The 23,572-nt window shown below is 49.4% G+C and overlaps 1 protein-coding gene across 5 annotated transcripts in view; it reads right to left on the reverse strand.

Moving 5' to 3' along the window:
• Positions 1–23,572, reverse strand: part of TTC3 (tetratricopeptide repeat domain 3) — a 1,911,479-nt gene that overhangs the window by 1,078,644 nt on the left and 809,263 nt on the right. For 3 of the 5 annotated variants that reach the window (XM_078656865.1, XM_078656863.1, XM_078656866.1), the window contains one exon: positions 10,269–10,592. In XM_078656865.1, coding sequence (XP_078512991.1) covers positions 10,269–10,592 — 324 coding nt within the window. The remainder of the gene's footprint in view (positions 1–10,268; positions 10,593–23,572) is intronic. The other 2 variants (XM_078656864.1, XM_078656867.1) reach the window with 1 other exon arrangement.

The raw sequence follows: 23,572 nt of genomic DNA on the forward strand, positions 1-23,572 counted from the left end.
GGTCGTAGGGGTCCTTTGTCCTGAGGTTGCAGGGGTCGTCGAGGAGGTTCCTGGGGCACTGGATTCCAGGTAAGAATCGCCGGGGGACAATCTCAGGGTTTTGATTCACTCCAGCACAGGCCAGGCTTGGTGTGCAGGGTTCACGGAACCAGGCTGATGCCAGGGCTTCTTACTTGCTTTGAGCAGTACCACTGCTCGTTTGGAGACCCAAGTAGTCAGAGTCACAAGGCAGACAGGTCCTCTGGGGTTTTTGAGGTTACAGACCACTGGAGAAGCCGGGTTTAGCAGTAGCAGGTTCGAGGGTCGACAGGCCGGTAGGGCTGGGGCCAAATCAGTTGGTGTCTTCCACTTTTTAGCAGTTGCACGGCAGGTCTTCTTGTTCCTTGTTCGTCTTTCTTGTTTCGGAATCTGGATCTGAGGAAGGATGGTTCAGGGTGCCCCTAAATATTAAATGTAGGGGCATTACAGGTAGGGCAAGGGCAATGGGTCCCTGTCCTGGGGTGGGTACACCCCCTAGCCTGCTCCTCTCCTGTGGGAGGGGAGCAGGAGCCTTGCTGTGATTGGGTAGGGCTCCCCATCTTCAAAATGGCCAGAGCCCGGGGTCGTGCTTCAACTCGCCTCTCCCACCTGAGGGGTGGAGTTGGCACAGGCTGGCACACCTCCCTTCCTGACGTAGGGTTTCCCGCCAGAGTGGGGGTCAGAACTGGTGGGGGCCAGTTGCTGAGTAAAGCAAGTGGTCTGGAGAAGCTCACAAAGGCGGAATGCCTTTGAAGCTTCCCCTGCCCATCCTGGGGGAGGAGTGGTTTTAAGGACAAACCCCAAATTCCTACCAAAAGTAGTTTCTGCTTTCCACCTTTAGCAGGTTGTTGAGCTGCCAGTCTTTTTTCCTCTACCAGACTCAGTAGCAGAATGGGCTCTTCATACACTTGACGTCAAAAGAGCTATCCTTTACTACATTGAAAGAACAAAAACTTTTAGGAAAACTAAACAACTATTTGTATCTTTCTCACCACCACATAAAGGCAATCCTATATCAAAAGCTGAAATTGCCAGGTGGATCGTTAAGTTCATCCAGATATGCTATCAAAAAGCAAAGCATACGTTATCCATTCCCCCAGAAGGCATTCTACACACAAACTAGGGGCTTCTATGGCATTCTTAGGGAACATTCCCCTAGATGACATCTGCAAGGCACACACTTTCACAAAACACTATTGCGTAGATGTGCAAACAAAACTACAAGCTAGTGTGGGCCAGGCTGTATTAAGAACGCTTTTTCAAACCACTGCAACAGATACAGGTAGCCACCACTAAGGAGGTAACTACTGTAAAGTCTATGCACAAGTATACAATCTACAGCTCATATGCCTCAAATGGAAAATGCTACTTACCAGTATCCATCTGTTCTTGGCATGTAGAGCTGTAGATTTGTATACACCCACCCGCCTTCCAGGATACCTCTATCTGTTCCAGTACTATCTTACTTAGATACATCACACATCTTTCCTGTTTCTCACATCTCCATTATCACCCTCTATGGCAAAAAAAAATCTGACGGTGGAGTCTATTCACATGCATACTTTGATCCCAAGGAGGAGTCACCTATCTCGTGACTACAAAGAACTTCTAACAAGATAAAAACAAAGTGCAAACATTCGAGCCCAACACCAGATGGCGACCTATACACAAGTATACAAATCTACAGCTCTACATGCCAAGAACAAATGCATACTGGTAAGTAGCATTTTCCTTCTGCGTCAGTTGAGCGCTGATCCAGGAAGAGCTACCCCTCTGCCGCTTTTTGGCAGGCTTTTCTGGACTTTTGTCGATATTTTTGACGACTTCATGTGCGAGGGATATCGAGTAAGAAGAAAGGTTTTAAATTATGCAGGACTTGTTCTCGCATGATGTCGGATCCCGATCCCCACTGCGTATGTAAGAAAGTGAGTTTCTGTTGCAGTACCCCTCATTTTTTGCCTGACACCTGATGCACTTTTCCTTGGTGTGCCCTGGGTCCCTGCCAATCAGGTACCCAGGGCCTGTGTTTCTTCCCTAAAAACTGTACTAGAGCCTAAACCCAATTGGCGTCCCTGGCCACATGTCAGCCCCTAGTAAATGGTACCCTAGGTACCCAGGGCATTGTGACCAGAGAAGACCCCTAAGGGCTGCAGCACTTATTGTGCCACTCTTAGGCGCCCTGTACCCTGACACACACACACACACACACACACTTCCTTTGCAGGCTGAGTGTCCTGGTGCTCATCAAAACAAAGAGTCGCCATGCCCACAAACCCACTGCCCTGGCATAAATCAGTCACCCCTCTAGCTGGGTGCCCTATGCCAGTGGTATGGGCACAGGTGCATGAGCCCTGTGCCCCTACAGTACCCAGGGCCATCCCTGGGCACTGTAAGTGCAGTGATGCCATTTAAGAGTATATGGTGCTGGGAGGTTGTCATTACGAACTCCACAGCACCATAATGGCTACACTGAAGACTGACAAGTTTGGTACCAAACTTCTCAGCACATTATACCCGCACTGATGCCAGTGTGGGATTTAATGTAAAATGCACGATAGGGCATCTTAGAGATGCCCTCCAAAACCCGAACCTACAATCCACGTCTGGGCTGAGTGGCTGCAGAGGCTGCTACACAGCAGACATGTTGCTGGACCCCTGGGTGGAGAGCCCCCCGCTCTCCTGGGCATGTAACAATAACAATGCACATCCTGGGCGAGGTGATATGACTCCTCCCCCAGGATGGACAGGGGGAAGCTTCAAAGGCATACAGCCTCAGAGCTTCTCCAGACCATTTGCTGTACCCAGCAACTAGCCCCTCACCCGTTCTACCCCCAACTCTGGCGGAAAAAACTACGTCAGGAAGGAGGATGTGCCAACCTTTGCCAACTCCACCCCTCAGGTGGAGGAGGCGAGGTTAACGACGATCCCGGGGTTCGGCCAGCTTGTAGATGGGGAGCCCTGCCAAATCCCAGCTAGGCTCCTGACCCTCTCCCACAGGAGAGGTGCAGGCTAGGGGGTGCCCTCACCCCAGGACAGGGACTCATTGGTCCCTGCCCTTGCCCTACCTGTAAGGCCCCGAAATTTAGTATTTAGGGGCTCCCTGAACCTTCCTTCCTCAGATCCCGATACTAAAAGAAGAAAGAAGATCAAGAAGACCCACCGCGCAGCTGCTAACAGGAAAACAACAACTGACTTGGCCCCAGCCCTACCGGCCTGTTGATCCTGGAACCTGCTCCTGCTTAATCCCGGCAACCTCCGCGGACAGCAACCTTGGGACACCCAGATGACCTGCCAGCCTTGACCCTCTCGAAGATTTGGACTCCCATCAGCAAAGGCTCTGCTGCAACAACCCACCTGGTGCTCACCAGGAAGCTCCGGACCAGCCCACTCTGCACCAGCCGAGCCAACCCAAACCAAGACCACGAGGACGTCCCCCCGGCGACTGGGACCCAAAGTCCAGTGCCCAAAGACCCTCCTCGACGAACCAGCAGACGCCTGCAGACTCAGAACCAGGGGCCACCCCAACCACGACCAGCCGATGGTAACCTTTTCCGACCCCCAAAGACACCTCTGCACCCGGTGCCCCGCGGCCCCCTGTGCCTCCCTTTGGGGTACCTACCTGTGCTCCAAGATCCCAACTTACCTCTCGAAGTGCTGGTCGCCCCTGGAGAGTCACCGTCCCAGAGGCTGCAGCCTTTGTTCCTTTCTCAAGATCCTCATTGGATAACATTGAGCGCCCGACGGCTCAAAAGCACCCTGCACCCAGCCACCCGAGTGCCGCTGGCTGTGACCTCTCTGTCCTATCTTACTTCCCCCCTTGCCCTGAGCAAGTGACCAGGAGCCCAGCTCCCAGAGCCGCGTGGCCTGCTAGCCAGCCGCCACCAACCGAAGGCCTCCTTTCCCTCATTGGATAACATTGGGACTACCTACCTCTGCACCCGGCCGCCCCTGCGCCGCTGGGACTGAACTAACTGTACTCACCTGACCCTGGGGGATCCCCGAGTCTACACCCAGAACCCTAACTTCACCAACCAAGTACTCACCTGGAAACCGGTAATTCACTTACCTGCCATTGGATAACATAGGCCCATTTTGACAGGAAATTTTTCAAAGTGTGGAGTTTTGAGAACTGAAAATATTCCTATAAAATCAGCCAAAGTCCGAATTCGAAAATACTCACCTGTGATCAGGAGATAAGCCAGTACTGTACCTTTCAGCCCAGTACTGAACCGCAAAAGTAATCCCTAGCGGGTTAACTAGTAAACTGTATTTTCTCCATAGGAACCCATTGTCTGCTTTTCTATGACATTTCTTCTGTCTACTTTTGAAAACTGCAAATATTCTTTAAAAATCGTACGAAATACTGAAACGCAATTACCTACCTGTTTTGAGTTAAGCTCCCAGTGCTGGCCCTAGGAGACTAGTGCTGGGTTACAAAAGTAACGCAATCGTACTTTACCTGTAACCTGAATTTCCTCCCATTGAATAACATTGTCAGAATCACCTTGAAAAGTTTCTAAATGTGAACTTTTAAAACCGCTTTATATTCAGGGAAATTCATCACAGTAACTAAAACGTTTTTGCTAATCTGTGTAGGAAGGTGGATATCGGACTATGGTTACCCCCAACTTTTTGCCTAGTGTTTAGCTGGTTTTCGACCTAGTTGGCCTGGGGCCCTGCTATTTAGGACCCCAGACTAATTGCTCTCTCTGTAAAATGGACTCCATGTACCTTGGGTACATACCTAATTGGATACTGGGTCACCTTATTAGCCCCTGTACAGTGTACCTTAGGTACCCAGGGCATAGGTGTACCCAGGGCCTACCAGGGGTTGCAGCATGCATTATGCCACCCCTGGCTGGCCATCCAAACTGACACAACTGGCTGCTAAGACAGCTGGGACAAGGTGGTGTAATCACCCTTTGCTATAGATATAGTATACCTATATCTAACCCCAAAATGGACACATATACTCCTATCAGTCACTCCTATGGCAGGCCTTATCAATCCTGAAGGCAGAGTGCTTGGAATTATGTGAGATGGTGCTCTAGCATGAGCTGAGCCTGTCTTCAGCTTTCGGAACCAAGTCCTTTAGCTGTTTCCATGATAACGCTATACCATATACTCTTAAGTGCATTATAATCCTCGCGGTTATTGCTAACTTTGGTATAGCATTATCAAAACATGTGGTGTAAGGTGTCATACGCTTTTGAATACTACCCCCTCGCCAGTTCTGGCGACGGGGGTAGCGTTCCACCCTTCTAGAGGGATGAGACATGTATGTAACTGTAACTCCGGTTAAAGTTAAGCCAAGCCTCAGCATCACAAAATGGATGCTGCCACCACAGACACAAGTCTGACCTCCTGCTGCTGGGAGTCCTTCCAGCGAGGGAGGCTTGGACAAAGGGTTTCCTGCCTTGGGAGGTGCTAGCACCAGCCCAGACAGGATTTTGTGTATTGGGTAGGATAGGCCTGAAAGGAATGAGACATGCCTGGAGCACACAAGGTGTCCTGTGCATACAGCGGTTCAAACCAGTTGCTGGGGCATCCCTGCCCCAGCTCTGGCGCGAAACCGGGCAAAGGATAGGGGGTGTAACCACCCCCCTTCCTGGTCCCACCCAGGGGAGGGACCTAGTCACCAGTACAGCCCCCTTTAGCAGGATAAAGGTAGGAGCTGGTCCCATTCCAGTTTAGATTAATCCTGAACTACTCTACAAGAAGAAACTCTGGACTTCGACGTTCTGCTCCACAGAAGACTGAAGAAATCTCCCTTGTGGGCAAGGAGTGTCCACCCTGTAACTGCAGGCACCATCAAGCGTCCAGCGGCTTCACTTTGTCGTCTTCCCTCGAGGATCCAGACTTCAGAGCCCGACGAGACCCGGATTCCCAGACCTTTCCGACCTCAACTCACATCTGCAGCAAAGCTGAGACCCGTGGGAGCGATGAGACACGTGGGACCGGCCATCTTGAAAGAAACTGCACTGCGCTTCCAGCACGACTCCCGAGGTAAACTCGACCAAGTGCTTTGGGGATTGAGAAGCCCCAGCCCCGAGCGGCCCCTGCACCGAAGATCAGCCCTCCAGCTTCAACGAGATATGCGTGGGGCCCTTCTGCTTGGTTGCTGCTTGACGCGTTGTCTGGTCACTTGCCGGCTGGCTAGTGACCTCCTAGACGACGACGACCTTTGAAAACTACACTGCTGGTCTGGTTGCTCCAGACTGGCCCTTGCTACCTTCCAAAAGAGGAGCACCCTGGACCCTCCTGGTCCACTCCAGACGCCGTTTCCACTCACCGCGTGGGTTGCCTTTGCCAAGGCCTGTTGATTCCAAATCCGGATCCGACACCACCAACAGCGAGAGCCTGCGTGGGACAGCTCGTGCCTCCATCCTGGTCGACGAAGACACCTCCTGGTCCACGTGGCTGCAGAAACAAGCGTCCACTCTTCACCTGATTGCGACGACGACATCTGGTACCTTCCTCGTTCCACACCGGTCACTGGCTAGTGACTTTGAACATTGTCCCCTCTGCTTTCAGGTCTTCAGCATCTCTGATACACCCTTGGATCACACCGGACATCTTCCTCCTGGTCGCCTGCAGCATCTTTTCTTTCAGGCTCCATAGACTTCAACGCAGAAACCAGACACAACTTCGCACCTATGCACCCGCAGCCCATGGGTGAGGTAACTAGAGCATTTCGGTGCTCAAGGGTAGCTTGACTCTCCTAGTGTCCAGATTCACAGTCGTTTTAGTCCTAACTAGTCAGGATTGTCCGTACTTACCTTTTTCTTGAACTGTACTGTCCATAGACGTTGTTACGCATCTCGCGTATGAGTTCACATTCTGCACACGCGTTCCGTGGGCCTCCTATTACTTACCTAAAGTTAGGATAGCGTAGTCCCAGCGATCCTACAGACTCTGGACAGCTCCATTCCTTCTATCGATTTCCTTATACCATTTACTTAGTATATGGTTTGCCGTGCCCCTAGGGCACCATTGTAATTCTGTGTAACTTATCGTATTTTTCCTAAGATTGTCATGTGCTTGGCCCTCTGATCTCAAAGAGTTCAGAGGTGTTTGTTATTAATAAATATACTGTTTATTTTCATAACAACCTGTGTGGTGTCCTTTCATCTGGTATTCAAGGGGTTATATTGTGGTAAAACAGCTGGCTTCACATGCCAAAAGAGTTTAGCCTAAGACTGCTTTGTGCATGCTACCATTAGGATAGCTGGTCTATAAGGTTGACTTACAACCAATCACCATAAGGGTTGTTTGGACTGATACAAGGTGATCACTAGAACTAGTGAGCATCATATATCAGGCCAACTTCTCACAATCTGGTTTCAGCTTAGACCCCAGGACTGAATCTAAGATCTAGTCCTGGAACTACCAAAGTAATCCATAAAGTAATTAACTGTACTTTCCTATGAAAAACCCATTGAGCTCAATGCTAGATTGTGTTTCAGAACTGTGTTGCTTATTAGCTATCCTGTAATTATTGTGTGTACAAACGTATTGCTCCTCTGCAAAGTATTTCCATGAGAGTACTCGTACCTTGAAAAGTATATTTTTTATAACTGTTGGTTCTAAAAATAAAACAACTATATCTGAGGATATAACAACAATTGGCCTGGAGTTCAGTTCTTGAGTGTGTGAAACCTTTTGCTGACTGAGTGTGTACAACAAATGCTTTACACTGTCCTCCGGTACTGCCTTACTGCTCGACCAAGTTACCACTTTGGAGAGTAAGGTCATTTCTGACTTTAACATCTGTTATACCTTTGGGGTTTGTGGGCTCTATACACACTGTACTATCTTATTGTCCAGTATATATAGAGCCACTTTCTCACAGCTGCTCTGTCTAGGAGTTGCGCAAAGCCTATGTTGTCGTCTGGAGGTGATGGTGTAGATGGGTATGAGTCTGGTTCAGGTATACCCGGGGCCTCATCATAATACACCCATGGGTCAGGTGGCGGAATAATTTGGATGTCATCGTCGTCATCATCATCATCCCCTTGTGTGTCTCCACCCCCAACCCTATATACATCCTCATCCTCCTGTGGAGGTGAAGGAGGAGGTAGTGGAGTGTGTGCTGGAGAAAGTGGCACAGTTGGAAGTGCTGGAGGGGGTGAGGAGGATCTAAAAGGTGAAGTTGCCATGTCCTTTCTCTTTAAGGGTAGATCAGGTGCTTCTGAGGTGTCCAATTACCTCTCCCTAGGTGGCAATGCATCACCTGACCTGTAACAGGGTAAATGTGGGGAAACTTGTTTCTGACACGGAGGATCTAGGTGAATTAGTTCTTCGGAGCCCTTGTGTTTCTTCGGTACTGAGGATTTTGTTTCCGAATGGGGTTTTGACTTAGTCTCAGTAGCTTTAGGATGGGTCTTGGTCTCCTTATGCTTCAGTGGAGTTTTCGACTCCGAACTTTTCTTCGGTTTCGAAGTCTTATGGGATTTCTTAGGGTCAGAGGGTTTGTTCTGGGTGTGTTTTGGTGACGAAATGTTCGGCGTCGAAGTAGTCTTGGTGCTGATGTATCAGGGTGTCTAATAACACCACTGGGTTTGGGCTCCCAACCGTAAGGCCAAGCCACTGACCAATATCTACCTAAACAAATGCCAATACTGCTACTTGATTTTAACTCTCATTCAGGCGAGCATATTGAAAATAAAACATGTGCCATGGACTTCTAATTCTGTCTTGAATAAATCTTTTTCTTTTTAATTATTTTTCTTAACAAAATTTGTACATTTTTACCACATTTAAATTTTTTAGAATCTCAACTGAAGACAAAAATCACAAAGAATAAAGACATATTTACATATTCACATTCAAAATTATCACATTCAATCATTTATTCAACCTTTTTCAAACGCTCTTACATTCATTCATCACATTCACAGCTATCCCCTACTAAATTACAATTTCATTTTGTTCATTTCTGTCCATAATTCAAAAGCAAGCCATAGTACACAGTGTGATCAAAGTATATTCTTTCTATACAAAAATCAAGTTTTGTTGTGCAATCTTATGGCTGATACATAGATGGTCTACGCGTTTCGATCTCTTGATAAATGTTGAGTTCTCTTCAGGACCCAACAGCTTCTCTTATTCAAGCTGTTCAAAAATACCAAACCCGACGCTGGGAAATCAATCTCTTTCTCAATGTCTTATCGATCGAACCCATACACTGTCAACAAATATGCAGTATTTCATTCGAGGTGAATATTGCCTCCGGGTCGATTCTTTTCTTTTCAATGATTGGCAATGGACAAAACCTGTAGGTTCTTCAGTTGGCTCCGAACTACGGATGGCAGTGCGGTCGATTTCCGCAAACACGGAGCCTTATCTTGAGTTTTTGTTGGGGCAGGGGTGTCGAGATCAGTACTCACGGTCTGTTGCCCTGGAGTAATAGCTTTGCCCTCGGCATCTGAGTGGTCTTCTTCAGACACTGATGTCCTCATCTTCGGTTTGCTGTTGTGCATCGAAGATATCGCCAGGTGCCAAAGCCGTTGGTCGAGACATCATGTGACGTCGAGCGTGATGATCACGTATGCTCTTTCATGATCAGAATGAAGCACACGCCTTGCAGTCTTTATCCTCGTGTTCTGGAGAGAGACAAGGTTACAGACCTCGTGGAGATCAGTGTGTCGGAATTTTGCACCACACAGGGGGCATTTTTTAAATGGAATTCTTTCCCTTGACTGCAGGACCTCATGGCGCCGGTGGGCCAACTGCCCACATGAACGACCGGAATCAAAGTTGTAATGAATACTTTGGATGAGCGTCTAAGGGGAACGTGATTGAAACAATACTGTTGAGTGGTAAAGGGACGCACGTCGAAGGGGATCAAGCACAATACCAACCCGGAGTGCAGCAGTTTACATTCGAACCCGATGACGGAAACAGCAATCCGAGGGTGGAGTCGGCGTGCCTGTTTGACGCCTATTTAGGCACCGCGACGTCATAACCAATGCTACCGATGCCATTTGCGCCACGCGGAGCAGAATGGAGCCACCAGACGTCGCGTGCAAGGGGTACTGCTCAGCAAAAGTTTCCGTATCCAGCCTGACGCCAGGGAAATTCACAGGTAAGGAATCTGCAGCTAGAAGTCTCTATCAGATAACATCAAAACAAAGCACACAACATAGAGGTGACACAACTATTCAAATAAATCACTTTCTAAAAAAACGCTCTCTTTACAAGAACTCAGCCTATTAACAACAGTACTTTTAAAATGGTAATCAACATACCTCTATCATTAATCTCTGTAAGCCAGGAGCGTAGTTTGGTGTCCACTTCATGAAGCTGATTCAATATGTGAAGAAAGATTCTTGTCTTAACCTTATCACTTTTCTTCATCACATGATTAATAAGCATAGCCATAACTTCATATTGAGAAGAGTTGGTGGAGCTTGTGGAATACAGCATGTGCTCTTCTTGGTTTATTACAAGCCATGTGAATAAATTACTAACAAGAAAAGAGGTGTTGTGTACACCCGTTTTAATGAGCTCAGAATTTTCCTTAACAAGCTCCAGCATAGGGTCAGTACCACATATCTTCATTGATGTGTCTGCTGGAAGAAATGACACTGTTAAACTAAGAAAAGAAAACATGAATCAAGCTGGAGTAAAGTCTACAACATATTGGTCATGCTTGTTAAAGGATTTCAGGTGTGTCTCAACGGCACATAGCCAACTCAGTATGACTTTGAGTTAGCCATAATAGCCATCCATAATGAAAGAAAACATTTTTAATAACAAAAAAAGTAATGGCTGCGTGGCTCAATGACTGAGCTTGCCTACAAGTAAATTATTTAAATTATTATTGAGGATTGAGACACTGCTGGCTAAAGGAGATTTTCACTCATGAGACATGACGCAAAAATCAATTATACCTTCCACTATAAAAAGAAAGAAAAATATTGATACCAAAAAGAAACAATATGCTAAGTTAAAAGTGTCTGGGGTGATTTGTGGTACACGAGGAATTTGTGCACAACCACTAACCTGTAACATAAAAGTTAATTTATCTGGAACTAGGCAAGTTCAGTAAAGCCCACTAATCGTGGACCATCCAATTGATGGTCCTTGGTCCGATTAATATAAAAGCTTAGGCTCAAGATGGTGGAGCCACTCATTTTCCTTGGAAGGATGAAGTGAAGAGTACAAAGACAAAGTAATGGATTGCCCAATGTGGAAGGGTGGGACAACCTTTGGGAGGATTGAAGCCTTCGTACAGATAAGCAGTTTGTCTGGTGTATGACTGCTGAACTGACAAAGCATGGAATTCACTTCCTCATTAAGCGGAAGAGACCTCAAGGAGGCCCACTGTTTTCATACTGAACAGATTTAATAAGCAACTGTACATCAATTCAAAGGGAGCACAAATCAGAAGAACAAGTTACTTACCTTCACAAACAACGTATCTGTAAGAGACATATATTAGTTATGGATTCCTCACCTTAGAATTTCCCCCAGGCGTCAGACTGGATCCAGAGAATTTTTCTTCAGCAGTACCACTGCACTTTGGTATGTGGCGTCAGGCGACTCCGCATTCGTCGTTGGCGTCGTGATCACCGGATCCACGGTGAACTCTGGTTGGGGATGGGAGAGGGATCTGCCATTGACCCAATCCTGGTTCTTTAGCCACCACTGCAAATGCTGTGCAGTGCCCTCCGGGATCTGGATACAATGGGAAGGATTCCCCTGATGCTGTGCCCACTGGAACTTCAGGTGCCACTGCAGAGCCCGCATATGCAACCTGGCATAGTCCACCAACAGGAAGCCATGAGGCCCAGCACCCTCAGAGACATTCTGACCGAAACCCGGGATAGAGGATGAAAGATCGGAATCATAGCCCGAATATTCCGGACTCGCTGCTAGGGGGGGATAAGTCCGAAACTGCACTGTGTCCAGAACCGCCCGATGAAAAGGAGTTTCTGGGAGGAAATCAGGTGTGACTTTGGCACGTTGATAGTGAACCCCAGCAAATGCAGGAGGTCCATGTAGTCTGGAGACAACAGCCGGTCGTCGAGATAATGGAAGATTGGAACCCCTGATCTGCGCAGATGAGCTGCGACCACCGCCATCGCTTACGTGAACACCGGAGGAGCATTGGTAAGGCCAAAGGGGAGCACGGTGACCTGAAAATGCTCTTGGCCTACCACGAACCGTAGGTAATGCTGGGGGGCAGGCAGGACGGGGATATGAAAATAGGCGCACTTCAAGTCCAACGCTAGCATACAGTCTCCAGGGTCGAGGGCAGACAGGACCTAAGCCAGTGTCAACATTTTGAACTTCTCCTATCGGAGGAAGCGGTTGACATCCCTGAGATCCAAGATAGGACGCAGGCCTTTGTCCTTCTTGGGTACCAGGAAGTAATGGGAATAACAACCACAACCTACTTCTGGCACAGGCGCGTGCTCAAAGGCTCCCATGACCAAGAGAGCAGTAACTTCCTGACGGAGAAGGGCCAAGGGATCCTCCGACATACGATGGAAAGCAGGTGGCATGGAGGAAGGGGTAGTATTGAAGAGGAGGGAGTAGTCGCTTTGGACGATCTGCAAAACCCACCTGTTCAATGTGATGTTGAGCCAGTGGGGAAGGTGATGGTGAATCCTGCTGTCCACTGGCAACTGGTAGCCCTGAAAAGTCAGACTAGGTGGGCTTAGAGGCTGCTGCAGAGGGGGGCTCTAGTGGACGCTGGGTCCCGGCCACGCAGAGGCTGGACAGCTTGCACAGGTATGTGGCTCTGGGCAGAACATGGTGGGGTTCCCCTTCCGTAGCCACGTAAGGGGGCGAAACGCGGACTGTGCAGGGTAGGAGGTGGTAGCGAGGCCCAAGAATCTGGCTGTAGCCCTAGAATCCTTAAAGCAATCAAGCGTGTTGTCCGCTTTGTCGCCAAACAAGTGACGGCCATCAAAGGGCATGTCCAAAAGAGTCGATTGGACATCTCCCGAAGAGCCAGTTGACCTCAGCCAGGCATAGCGTCACAAGGCTACCGATGTTAAAATCGTACTGCCTAGCTAGTCGGCGGTGTCCAGCCCACATCCTATGGTGAATTTACTGCATCTCTACCCTCAGCACCCGCATGGGAGAGCACGGCCCGTGCCTCCTCCGGGCACTGTGGCAGCACTTGAACGACAGTGTCCCACATAGATTGGATGTAACGGCCCAAGAGACATGCGGAGTTCACCGGCCGCAGTCCATAGCTGGCAGAAGAAAACATCTTCTTCCCAAGGTGATCCAGCTTCTTGGATTCCCTGTCAGGTGGAGCAGTGGGAACGCGCAATTGGAAGTTGAGAGTTGGAAAATGGGGTCGCCCGGGGCTGGGCGGTGGCGTGGGCAATTATCCTATCCAAGTGCCCAGATGGATGTCCGTGAGGGCCTCATTGAACGGCAGCAGGGGCTCCAAAGAGGCCGCTGCCGGTTGAAGCACTTGGTCAGGAGGTCCCGACCGCCACTGTACGAAGCTCAACGTTCAAGCGCTCAGCCGCCATACGCAACACAACAGCATAAGAGGCTCCCTCCTCAGTAGCCATGGAAGGGGGGGAAAGCATGCCACGGTCTGGAGTAGTGTCCTGACCACTGGCCTCACCCAACTCCTCTCCAGTCTGGGTCTTCCAACTGGTCTGCCCGAGGATCCGAATACAGGCCTGGATCCCTGGGGGCCCTGCGATGCCGGGGCGCCCGAAGGCGCGCCGGTGGAGTAGGGCTGGCCATAGATGGCATGGAGGGTTTCATAAAAGCTACTAAGTTGGGCAGGGGTTGCTCCGGGTCCCAGGAAGGGAAGAAAGCTTGGAGCTGTGCTACCAGGCCCTGCGGGCAGAGACGGGCAACTACCGTCTGCCGACGGATGGAGGGAATGGGACGAGGAGTGATAGCTCTGCGACCGGTCCTGCGACCTCACTCTCGACCAGGACCTCAAGCGGCATGGAGCCGAATGCCGGGCCTCCAGAAGCTTTCAGGACCGCTCCTGCAAATACTTTGGATTCATGGCCTGACAGTCGGAGCACAACTTTGGGTTGTGGTCGCGCTCCAAGTACCACAAGAACACAAGGCTCGTATCCGTAACCGGCCAACTGTTGACAAGAGTCACAAGATTTGAAGCCGGTCCGCCAATGTGACATACCTGTGCACCAGGAGTCGAAAGACTTAAAAAAGATGTTGACAAAAGTCGAAAAAAGTCTGAATGTGACTAGAGGTACCGCTCTCTCTGGATCTGGGCCGGCTGGCATGGAAAAATAAAGAACTGTCATCAGTGCACAGGGGTGGCGTCTAAGTAGACACCGGGACGTCATTCCGGTGACCACAACGCCAACGACGGACGTGGAGTCGACCCACGCCACTTATCGATGCGGAGAGGTACTGCTAAAGAAAAAAATCTCCAGATCCAGTCTGACGCCTGGGGTTAATTCTAATGTAAGGAATCCATAACTAATAGTCTCTTTCAGATTAACGCAACAGTAGCTGCTTTGGCCTTTGTGAATTGAGTCTGCATGTTGCTTTTCATGAGTGCATAGCAGATTTTTACGCAGAGCACTAGCCATCTGGACATGTTTCATTTCTGCACAGCCTCGCTCTTGTTCGCTCCAGTGAACCCAATGAAGAGCTGATTTTCCACCCGAAGAATATGACAGGACTCTTTTATGCCCCAAATGAATGAGTCTCTCTTTATTAGTTGGGTGAAGCAGAGCGTGGAATGCAGGCAGAATGATGCTCTGGCCAATGTGAATAGGTGTAACCACCTTCAGAAGGAAAGAGGCACTGATTTGAAGAACCAGTCTGTCAGGGAAGAAGCTGGTGTATGAAGACTAGACCAACTACGTCTGAAGCTCACAGACCCTCCTGGACGATGTAATGGCCACAAAGTACACCATTTGACCCATGTCTTTGAATACACAGCAAATGTGAACAAGATTGAAAGGCCTGTTTACGGAAATCCAGTACTGGTCGGAGAGTACAGTAAATAACGTTTGGGCAACGGAAAGGACAAAATCAAGCTGGATAGCCTAAAACACAGAGCCAGCAATTCAATTCAAAAGTCTTTATTCGATTGTAGAACATACAATCATAAAAGTACAATTCATAGATACTCATTTTAAAAACAATTCCAAACAATACATTTCATATGGCAAGTGACGGACACAGAATACAGTACAAAAAAGGAGAAGGTACGGCGGGTGCTATGAGCATGAGCAATGTGAGATTAAAAACATAAATTACTATATTAGTTAAAAGACACCTAAAATATTCACAGCGTAATTATCCGTCCATACTTTTCCTAAAACAGATAGCTTTTTTTTAAAAGTTACAGACAAATAAAGTGCAATCACAATTCAGCAGTTGTAGGTAATAAAGTGCGGGCTTAATTTGTAAAAAATTCAGTTTCTTAAGACATGGTTTAAGGTATAAATTCCGTGGGATAGAGTAATAAGGGCAGATAAAGAGAAAGTGTGCCAGATCTTGAGGAGACTTACTGTCGCAGCCACAAGCTGGCAACACTTCTCCCCGTTGTGCCCCACTTGGTACCGCCAGTAGAAGATGATATAAATCAAAACGGAACCTTATTAACAGAAACCGTTCATAACTAGTCATAGGCCATGTCAGATAAGGCTCCATTTGTGGGCAGGTTTTGAGTAGTAGATGTTTCCTGACACTACCCTTCTGTATCTCCGCCTCTTCTCTGTCAGTACATCTTGCCAATAGTATAGCGTGGGCACAGAGCCAGCAAATAAAGAAAGCAGGCAAATATGGGTTACAAACCACAACGCCAATGGTAAGCAATGGATGGAATGCATGCCCAAGGAAGCTTTCAGAATGTCTCCAAGATGATGTTAGCAAACCAGACAGCTGCGCTGTCTATTAATGCAGGATTGAAGAGCTGGGATAACAATTGTGCAAATTCACCCTCACAGAAAGGGTTCAAAGAAACAAAAACTGCGTAAACAAAGAGCCATTCAACTTCATTAAAATTAAAGCAGGTGCTTCCTCCTTCAGCTCTGGGATTGACAGGTTGTTGCCTTAAAGCTCTAACAAGCTTTTAAAATACAGCACAAGTGCTAAATACAATCTTCAAAATGCAGTTTTCTACATCAGGAAGGCTCAAAGATTTAACTTCAAATTTGTTAGTTACAATTAGTGCAAAACAATGAGCAGGGTCAAACCGGTCCGGTTCAAAAAGCAGATTGCAGTTTGAAGCCTTTGAGCAGATGAAATGAAATGAAATAAGTATTTATAAAGCGCGGTTGCTGCCCAAGGGCGTCCAAGCGCTGGTAAAAGGTATGTTTGATGAACAGAACAGGTTTGACCAGGAGGATTAATGGTGGGTATTGAACAGAAGAGTTTTCAGCTGTTTCCGGAACGAAAGGAGATCGGGGTTGGACCTGAGTTTGAGGGGAAGGGAGTTCCATTGTTTGGCAGCATTAAGGGAGAACATCCTACCACCAGCTCTTGATCTATTTATTCTCGGCACCGAGGCCAGAAAAGACTGACTTGATCTAAGATTTCTGGTGGGATGGTACTTAGATATAAGTTGGCGACCAATTGCTGGGCCTGTGCACCAAAAAGCCTGATGAGAAATGCACATCGCCTTGAAGGTTATTCTCTCTCGTACAGGTAACCAGTGCAACTTGTTCAGCCCCGGTTTGGCTGATTGTCTACGAGGCAGCTGGAGCAGAGTTTGGACGCTGCAGTTCTGCACTATCTGCAGCTTTCGTAATGTGTATTCCGGAGCACCGAGATACAAAGCGTTGTTGCAGTCCAGCCGGGATTGAATTAGGCCCTGGACGGCTACCTGTTTTGCCTCCGTAGGCAGGAGAGGAAGAACTTTCCTCAACATCCGGAGAAGGCCAAAACAAGTTGCAGACAGTTTCGTGGCCTGAGTGTTGAATGAAAGAGCCTTATCCAACCAGACTCCTAAGCTCTTTATGTTGTCCTTGGGGGCTGGAGGGTTGCCTAGACAGGGGGGCCAGAGAGAGTTGAAATATTCCGGAGATGTGGGTCCCAGGAGCATCAGCTCTGTTTTATCCCCGTTGAGTTTTAGGGAGGATGATGTCATCCATCCCTTAACTGCCTCCAAGCATTTCAATAGTCCCGATGTAGATGATTGGCCGTCCTCCTGCGCCAGAGAAACCGCTAGCTGAGTGTCATCCGCATATGAGATAATTTTAATGCCAAAGGACTAACAACCTCAGCTAGTGGTTTCATATAGATGTTAAAAAGCGCAGGACTTAGGGAAGAGCCCTGCGGGACTCCAGAGTTCAATGGTCTGCTTGTTGAGACAGTATCTCCATCAAAGATCTGAAAAGACCGAGAGCTCAGGAATGATTCAAGCCACCGCAGTGCCCCACCTGCTATTCCTACATCGGATAAACGGTTCAGCAATCTGGCATGGCTGACCGTATCGAAGGCAGCGCTTAGGTCAAGGAGGACCACTGCCACTGATCCCCCTTGATCCAAGATCCTTCGAGTTTCCTCAGTAACCGCTATCAAAGCGGGTTTTGTTCCGTGCTTAGGTCGGAAGCCTGTTTGAGTGGCATCTAGCAGCTGATTATCCTCGAGAAAATCCATTAAGTGGATGTTAACATGTTTCTCGAGAATTTTGCTCACCCATGGGAGCAAGGAGATGGGACGATAGCTGTTGGGATCCTCAGGATCGAGATTAGGTTTTTTCAACAGGGCCCGGACCTTGGCCTTTTTCCATGCAGGCGGGACAATGCAGGAGGTGATGGAGGCATTTAAGAGATTCATTATCGTGGGAAGCACAACTTGTCTAGCCAACAACATTATCTCTGGCGGGGCTGGATCGCATGGTGATCCTGATTTTACTTGGTGAGCTAATCGGTCCAGGGATTCGGAATCTAGCAAATGGAAATGATCCAAAGTCACTGGAGATCGAAGAGGCACCACCTCCAGATTCCCCTGTCCCATTACCCTAGGATTAGTTACTATAACCGGGAAGGAGGAATAGATTAGGATTACCTTCTGGTGAAAAAATTCAGCCAGATCATTACAGTGAGCTGAGGTTTTAACAGAGGGCCTGAGTGAAGTAGAGATTTTAGTGAGACTTTTTACTATATGGAAGATTTCCCTGGGTTTGGATTTAGCTTCCATGATCTTTCCTGAGAAATAGGCAGACTGGGAGGATTTTACATCGTTTTTGTAGGAATTAATTGCCTCTCTGTATTGGGTTTTAGCATCCGGTGCGTAGTCCAGACGCCACCTTCTTTCTAATCTCCTACAGAGGCGTTTTTTATCTCTGAGGGATTTTGAAAACCAGGGGGCAGTTTTATGTAAACGTTTTGATGTGATTTTCCGGATAGGAAGGGTAACTTCAAGAGATGTTGATATCCAATTCTCATATTCTTGATTGGCTATGCTCGGGTCCTCATTACGCGATGGGCAAGTGTGCATCAGGTTGTGGAGCCAGAGGTCAACTGGTAATCTGGACCAATTTCTAGAGTTCCTGATCAGGGGGATGGGGGTAGTGATTTGCACGTTGTCCATGTAAATGGGATGAGGGAGTATTCTGTCCAGGGTAAACGAATGGGTTGACCGACCACTAGTTCAGTGCAGTTGCTGAAGATTGGGTCTAAAAGGTGGCCTTTAATATGTGTGGGTACATCAACCCGTTTATCTAATTGAAGGGCCGCTAAATCGTCCATCAGTTCCATAGCTATATGATCGCAGGAGATGTCAAAATGTAAATTGAGGTCGCCTAGCAACGTAAAGTTGGAGCTAGTAGTGACCTGTTCAGCTAGAATGGCTGGGAGTGATTTATAAAATTGTTTGGGCGGCCCCGGAGGACGATAGGCTACGATGCCGGAGAAACAGTTGTTGGGGGAAAAATCAATACTGAAAGCAAGACTCTCACAGTCTGGGATAGATTCAGAGGTGGTACGACAGCGATACTGCTCTGTGCACAGAGTGCACTGTGGGAGATGTATTTGGTAGCTGCATTTTTACCAGCATGAGGATACAAATTACATATATTCTATAAAAAAAATTAGTAGAATCAAACTGTGAACTGAAGGAGAGACAAACATTTTGTTTTGTCAATTAAAAACACACCAGTAACTGCTAAAGCTTTCAAGAAGCCCATCACTCGATGCCAGAGGAGTCCAGAATGACCAAAACTTCACTCCTCTTACAGTACAAATGAACCGATTAGAGACTAAAGGGGGCGTGGCTTGGTGTCGATGACGGAGGAAGCTTAGATCTGAGTTCCTGCTGGCAATCCCCTATCTAGTGCCCTCCCCCTCCCGAAGCTCGTGGGGAGCCCAGAGGCAGACAAAGGACCCCCCTGGCTTCCGACACGGCGGGCAAGCGAACGGTCTGTCGGCTGGCTCGGAGAGTCGCGGTCGAAGCCAGTAGCGGAGCCCCCGGAGATGAGACCGCAAGCTAAAAGGAGAATGGCACCTGCGGTGCCAAGTTGAGACCGACAGAGCTTCTCTGGGAGCGAGCAGCCCACAGCACACATCATTGAGCCCCAGCAGGGAGAGGGCGCGAGACACGGAGCTTGGCTGGGGGAAAGAAGCGGGAGCATCCTGCAAGGCCATAGGAGCGGGCTACTGCAACGTCGACCGTGGAGCTGGGCTGTATCCGACAGCGGCCTCGGGGGAGAGTAACAGGCTACGGCACCCACCGGAGATTCCCAGCAGAGAATGGGTAGCGGGAAGACTCACATGAGGGAGATAAGTCCGAATAGCGGAGAGCTGATCAAGGTGCCTGACGGTAGGACCCTAACCTCCGGTACAGTGAGCGCTGCGTAAAGGAGGACTGAGGGGGCAACGCGACAAATCTCTCCACAACCTGGGCCCCAAGTACCTCAACGACCGCCTGACCTTCCACACGCCCACCCGCCAGCTACGGTCCGCTAGCCTCGCCCTCGCCGCCGTACCACGCATCAGAAGAGCCACCGCCGGAGGCAGATCCTTCTCCTACCTGGCGGCCAAGACATGGAACTCCCTCCCCATCCACCTTCGGCTGACCCAGGACCACCTCGCCTCCAGGAGACAACTCAAGACATGGCTGTTCGAGCAGTAGCGGCCCCCTTCCCCCAAGCGCCTTGAGACCCTTCCGGGTGAGTAGCGCGCTATACAAGTGTTATGATTGATTGATTGATTGATTGATCGGAGAGCTATGCAGCCGGTGTGGGTGCCCCTCCCCCCTTGAGAGCGCATGGCACGCAAGCCACCCTACTGACTGGGGAAAAACAGGGCAGAGAGCGAGAAACAACTCTGGTGCACACAGGTGGCTGGAGCACCAGGAGAGCAGCGCCGAAGTGGCAGAGGAGGGGCTTTCCCAATATCTTGCACACTGAGTCCCTACCAGATCACCTCTACCGGGACGACCGCCGAGGCCGGTAGTAACAGGCATACTATTCTACCAGGACAGGGCTCATGTCCTGAGACAGGCCCAGCAGAAAGGCCAGCTAGAGGTGGCGAACTACATCGTCAGGATCTATCCGGAATTCTCCCGGGAGGACCAGAGACAGAGGGCATCATATGTAGCTGCCAAACGAAAGCTGAGACAACTGAACATTCAATACTCGATGGTGTTTCAGGCCGAGCTAAGACTGTCGATAGCAGGCAGGACCAAGTTCTTCACCATGCCACAGGAGGTGTGGGAATGGATCAACCAGCATGGCCAGCAGGGCAGCGGAGACCAAAGGCAAGCAGGACAAGACAGAAGCAGGGCCAGACCTGGAGGTAATGGAGGGAAACCGGCGAGCCAGCCCACGGCGGAGGAAACGCAGAGGGAGAGAGACAGCGCGGTGGCAGCGATTGCATCCCTCAGCGATCAAGGATGAAGGGGCGTTGCTTCAGCATCAGGAGACAACCTGAGAGACTCAGACTCTGAGCACAGCACAAGTACAGTGGGGGAATCCAGTCAGGAACTTCCGCATGTTACTCCTGGAACAACATACGACATCATAGGGGCAACATAGCACACTGACCAGGAGCACTGAAGTGCGGGGAGAACCCATGAGCTTGTTCTGCTGATTCAAACCTACAAACACTTGGATTGGGTGGGGGGAGGGGTGCTCCTTCCCGGATAGGCGCCAGACCCGTCACTACCGGAACTTTGGACACTTCTTAAAAGTTGCACTTGAGTGCATAGTTTGGATGAGGGAGAGAAACTCACTTGTCCTGGGGAGGGGGTGTTGGGGTTATTCTAGAGTTTCACATTAGGAGCACTACAGGCCATTAGAAATGGGGCTAGTGAGAATCCACATAGGGCAGACTTACCGACTACGACGGTTGGGGGATGTTGGCCCTGGGGCCAGGAGGGGAACAAAATAAATAATTAAAGATGGGGGATAAAGTAATGCATAATTTGATATCCTGGAACATAAGAGGTATGCACTCTATGCATAGAAGACATAAAATCTACTCCTACCTTAATAGAAGGGAAGTACACATCGCCATGCTGCAGGAAACACACACACTGGCTTACGAGGGGGCAGCGCTGCATCGGAGATGGAGGGGCCCCAACGTATTAAACCTCGCTCTTAGCGTTCTCAAGAGGGGTCCAAATTTGGATACGGGCAGGGGTCCCCTTTCTTTTTTTTTAAATTTTTTTTTTTAAAACCTTTATTGTACAGAAAGCGCGCACAGATACGGGCCTACAACCCACAGGGCCGGCCACCACAATAAAGAGACATACGAGGCAATACAGGAGAGACAACAGGATTTCTAAATAGCTCATATGAAAGGCAAAGGCAACAAGTCTTTGAGTCGCCATCACGGACAGGATAAAAGTAGGTTAATTTTATAATAGAAAAAGGGTGTCACAGGATAATGATAATCTGTAAAGTCCAGAGGGCCGTGGTGGGCCGTGAGCAAGCCGAAGTCTCGAATACAGGAAAAGACCAATAGAACAGTACATTTTGGCAAAGGCAGAACGTGAGTCCCACATCAAGAACAATCACAATCGCTGCTCAGCACCCACCCACCACTACCAGGGCACATAATAATAAAACAGCGAAAATTACGCTTACAAAACTAAAAGCCCTCCGTTACAACAACCCAAGGGAGGAAAAGAAAATGGGGTGGGGAAAGGGAAAAAAAGGGAGGAAGAGGACATCAAAAAAAGGGGAGGGGGAAAGTGAGGGCGCAGCGTCAGTGCACGCCCCCCACGGCTAACAAAGGACCCAATACTAATTCGGCACATGGAACTAGTGGCAGCAGGAGAAATGAATGCGTAGTAAACCGTGACAGCAGACATACCAAAAGGGCCATGCCAGCACAAACACCCCGGGGGGCTACGTGCCGACACCGCGCCACGAAATTAGGGGATACATAAGAGCCATAGAACCAAAAAGAGGAACAGGGAAAGATACAATAAACAGACCCCCCCACCACCCCGCACAGCCCACCCTGCACCCCTGCAGAAGGCTATGGCCTACCCCCCAGCAGCGTGCCTGTCGCCCTAATTAGAACCCGAAATATAGAGAAATATAAGAAAGAAAGAATCACTTAGATTAAAAAGGGGGGGGAGGGAAAACAGGGAAAAACAGCGGGAGAGGAGCCACATAATCAAAACCCCTTCAGCTCCCACCCCCCCGCCCGAAAATACTCAGAGCCCACGGGAAGATAATAAACACACGGATAAGCTCCAGGAACGTAAAGACGTATCAAACATAATCATACAATTATGAACGGATCACCCAACCATACCACAAAATAACAGTCCACAGAGGCAAGATCAGCTCAACCCCGTACTCGTTTTTCGCAAACTGTAATCGTCCAGCGCACCAGGAACCAGATCACATAAAACAGGAGGTGAATAACAGGGAGTCGAATCAAAAATACACTCAAGTTGTAGCGATCGTGACCCGGATGATCCAGAAAGTACAGTAACCACTTCAGGCAAAGCAGGCAAAGTTCCGATGAGAATACGGAGAAAGCCGGTCCAGCGGCACCGTCACAGGATCTTCGTACGGCCATGTGAGGCAAAAGAGGAAAAGGAGACCCATCGAGGTCGGTCCAGACGGGATCCAGCCGGGGAACCTCCGGATCAGAAGGAGGCACAGGACGAAGAAGGGCAGCGGACCCCCGTACATCCACACCAACAGCAGCCTCCAGGTCCACGACCCCAAGGAAAGTTCCAGCAGCACACAACAGAGATGAAGCCGCACAAACCGAGGGGGGTCCGGCAGGCCCAACAAAGGGACCCCCCTCCAGGATAGCGGTCGGTGCGGTCATGGGTGCCCCCCAGGAGCGCAGGGCGGCGAGGATGTCGCGAAGCGTAGGCTCAACTTTACAGTATTCAGCAAACGTGCCGCGCGGCGGACCCGCATCGCCGGTCCCCGCAAGGCCGAGAATCATGGGGCCGGCCGCCATCTTAGAAGCCCGGCGGGGCCGCTGCGAACACCGACCCCCGCCCGGATATCAGCGGGGCAAAACAGGACACCGGCAACCACCAGCGGAGGCGCCACCAGGGCAGGAAGGGGAGCCACCAGAAGAAGGCGATGCGCCGGCACCCCACACGCCGCCGGCACCGTTCTCCGAGTCCGGGCGGAGGAACTCAAAATGGCCGGGCCGGAGAA

The sequence above is a fragment of the Lissotriton helveticus genome, chromosome 8 (assembly GCF_964261635.1).
Source record: "Lissotriton helveticus chromosome 8, aLisHel1.1, whole genome shotgun sequence".
Lineage (NCBI taxonomy): Eukaryota > Metazoa > Chordata > Amphibia > Caudata > Salamandridae > Lissotriton > Lissotriton helveticus.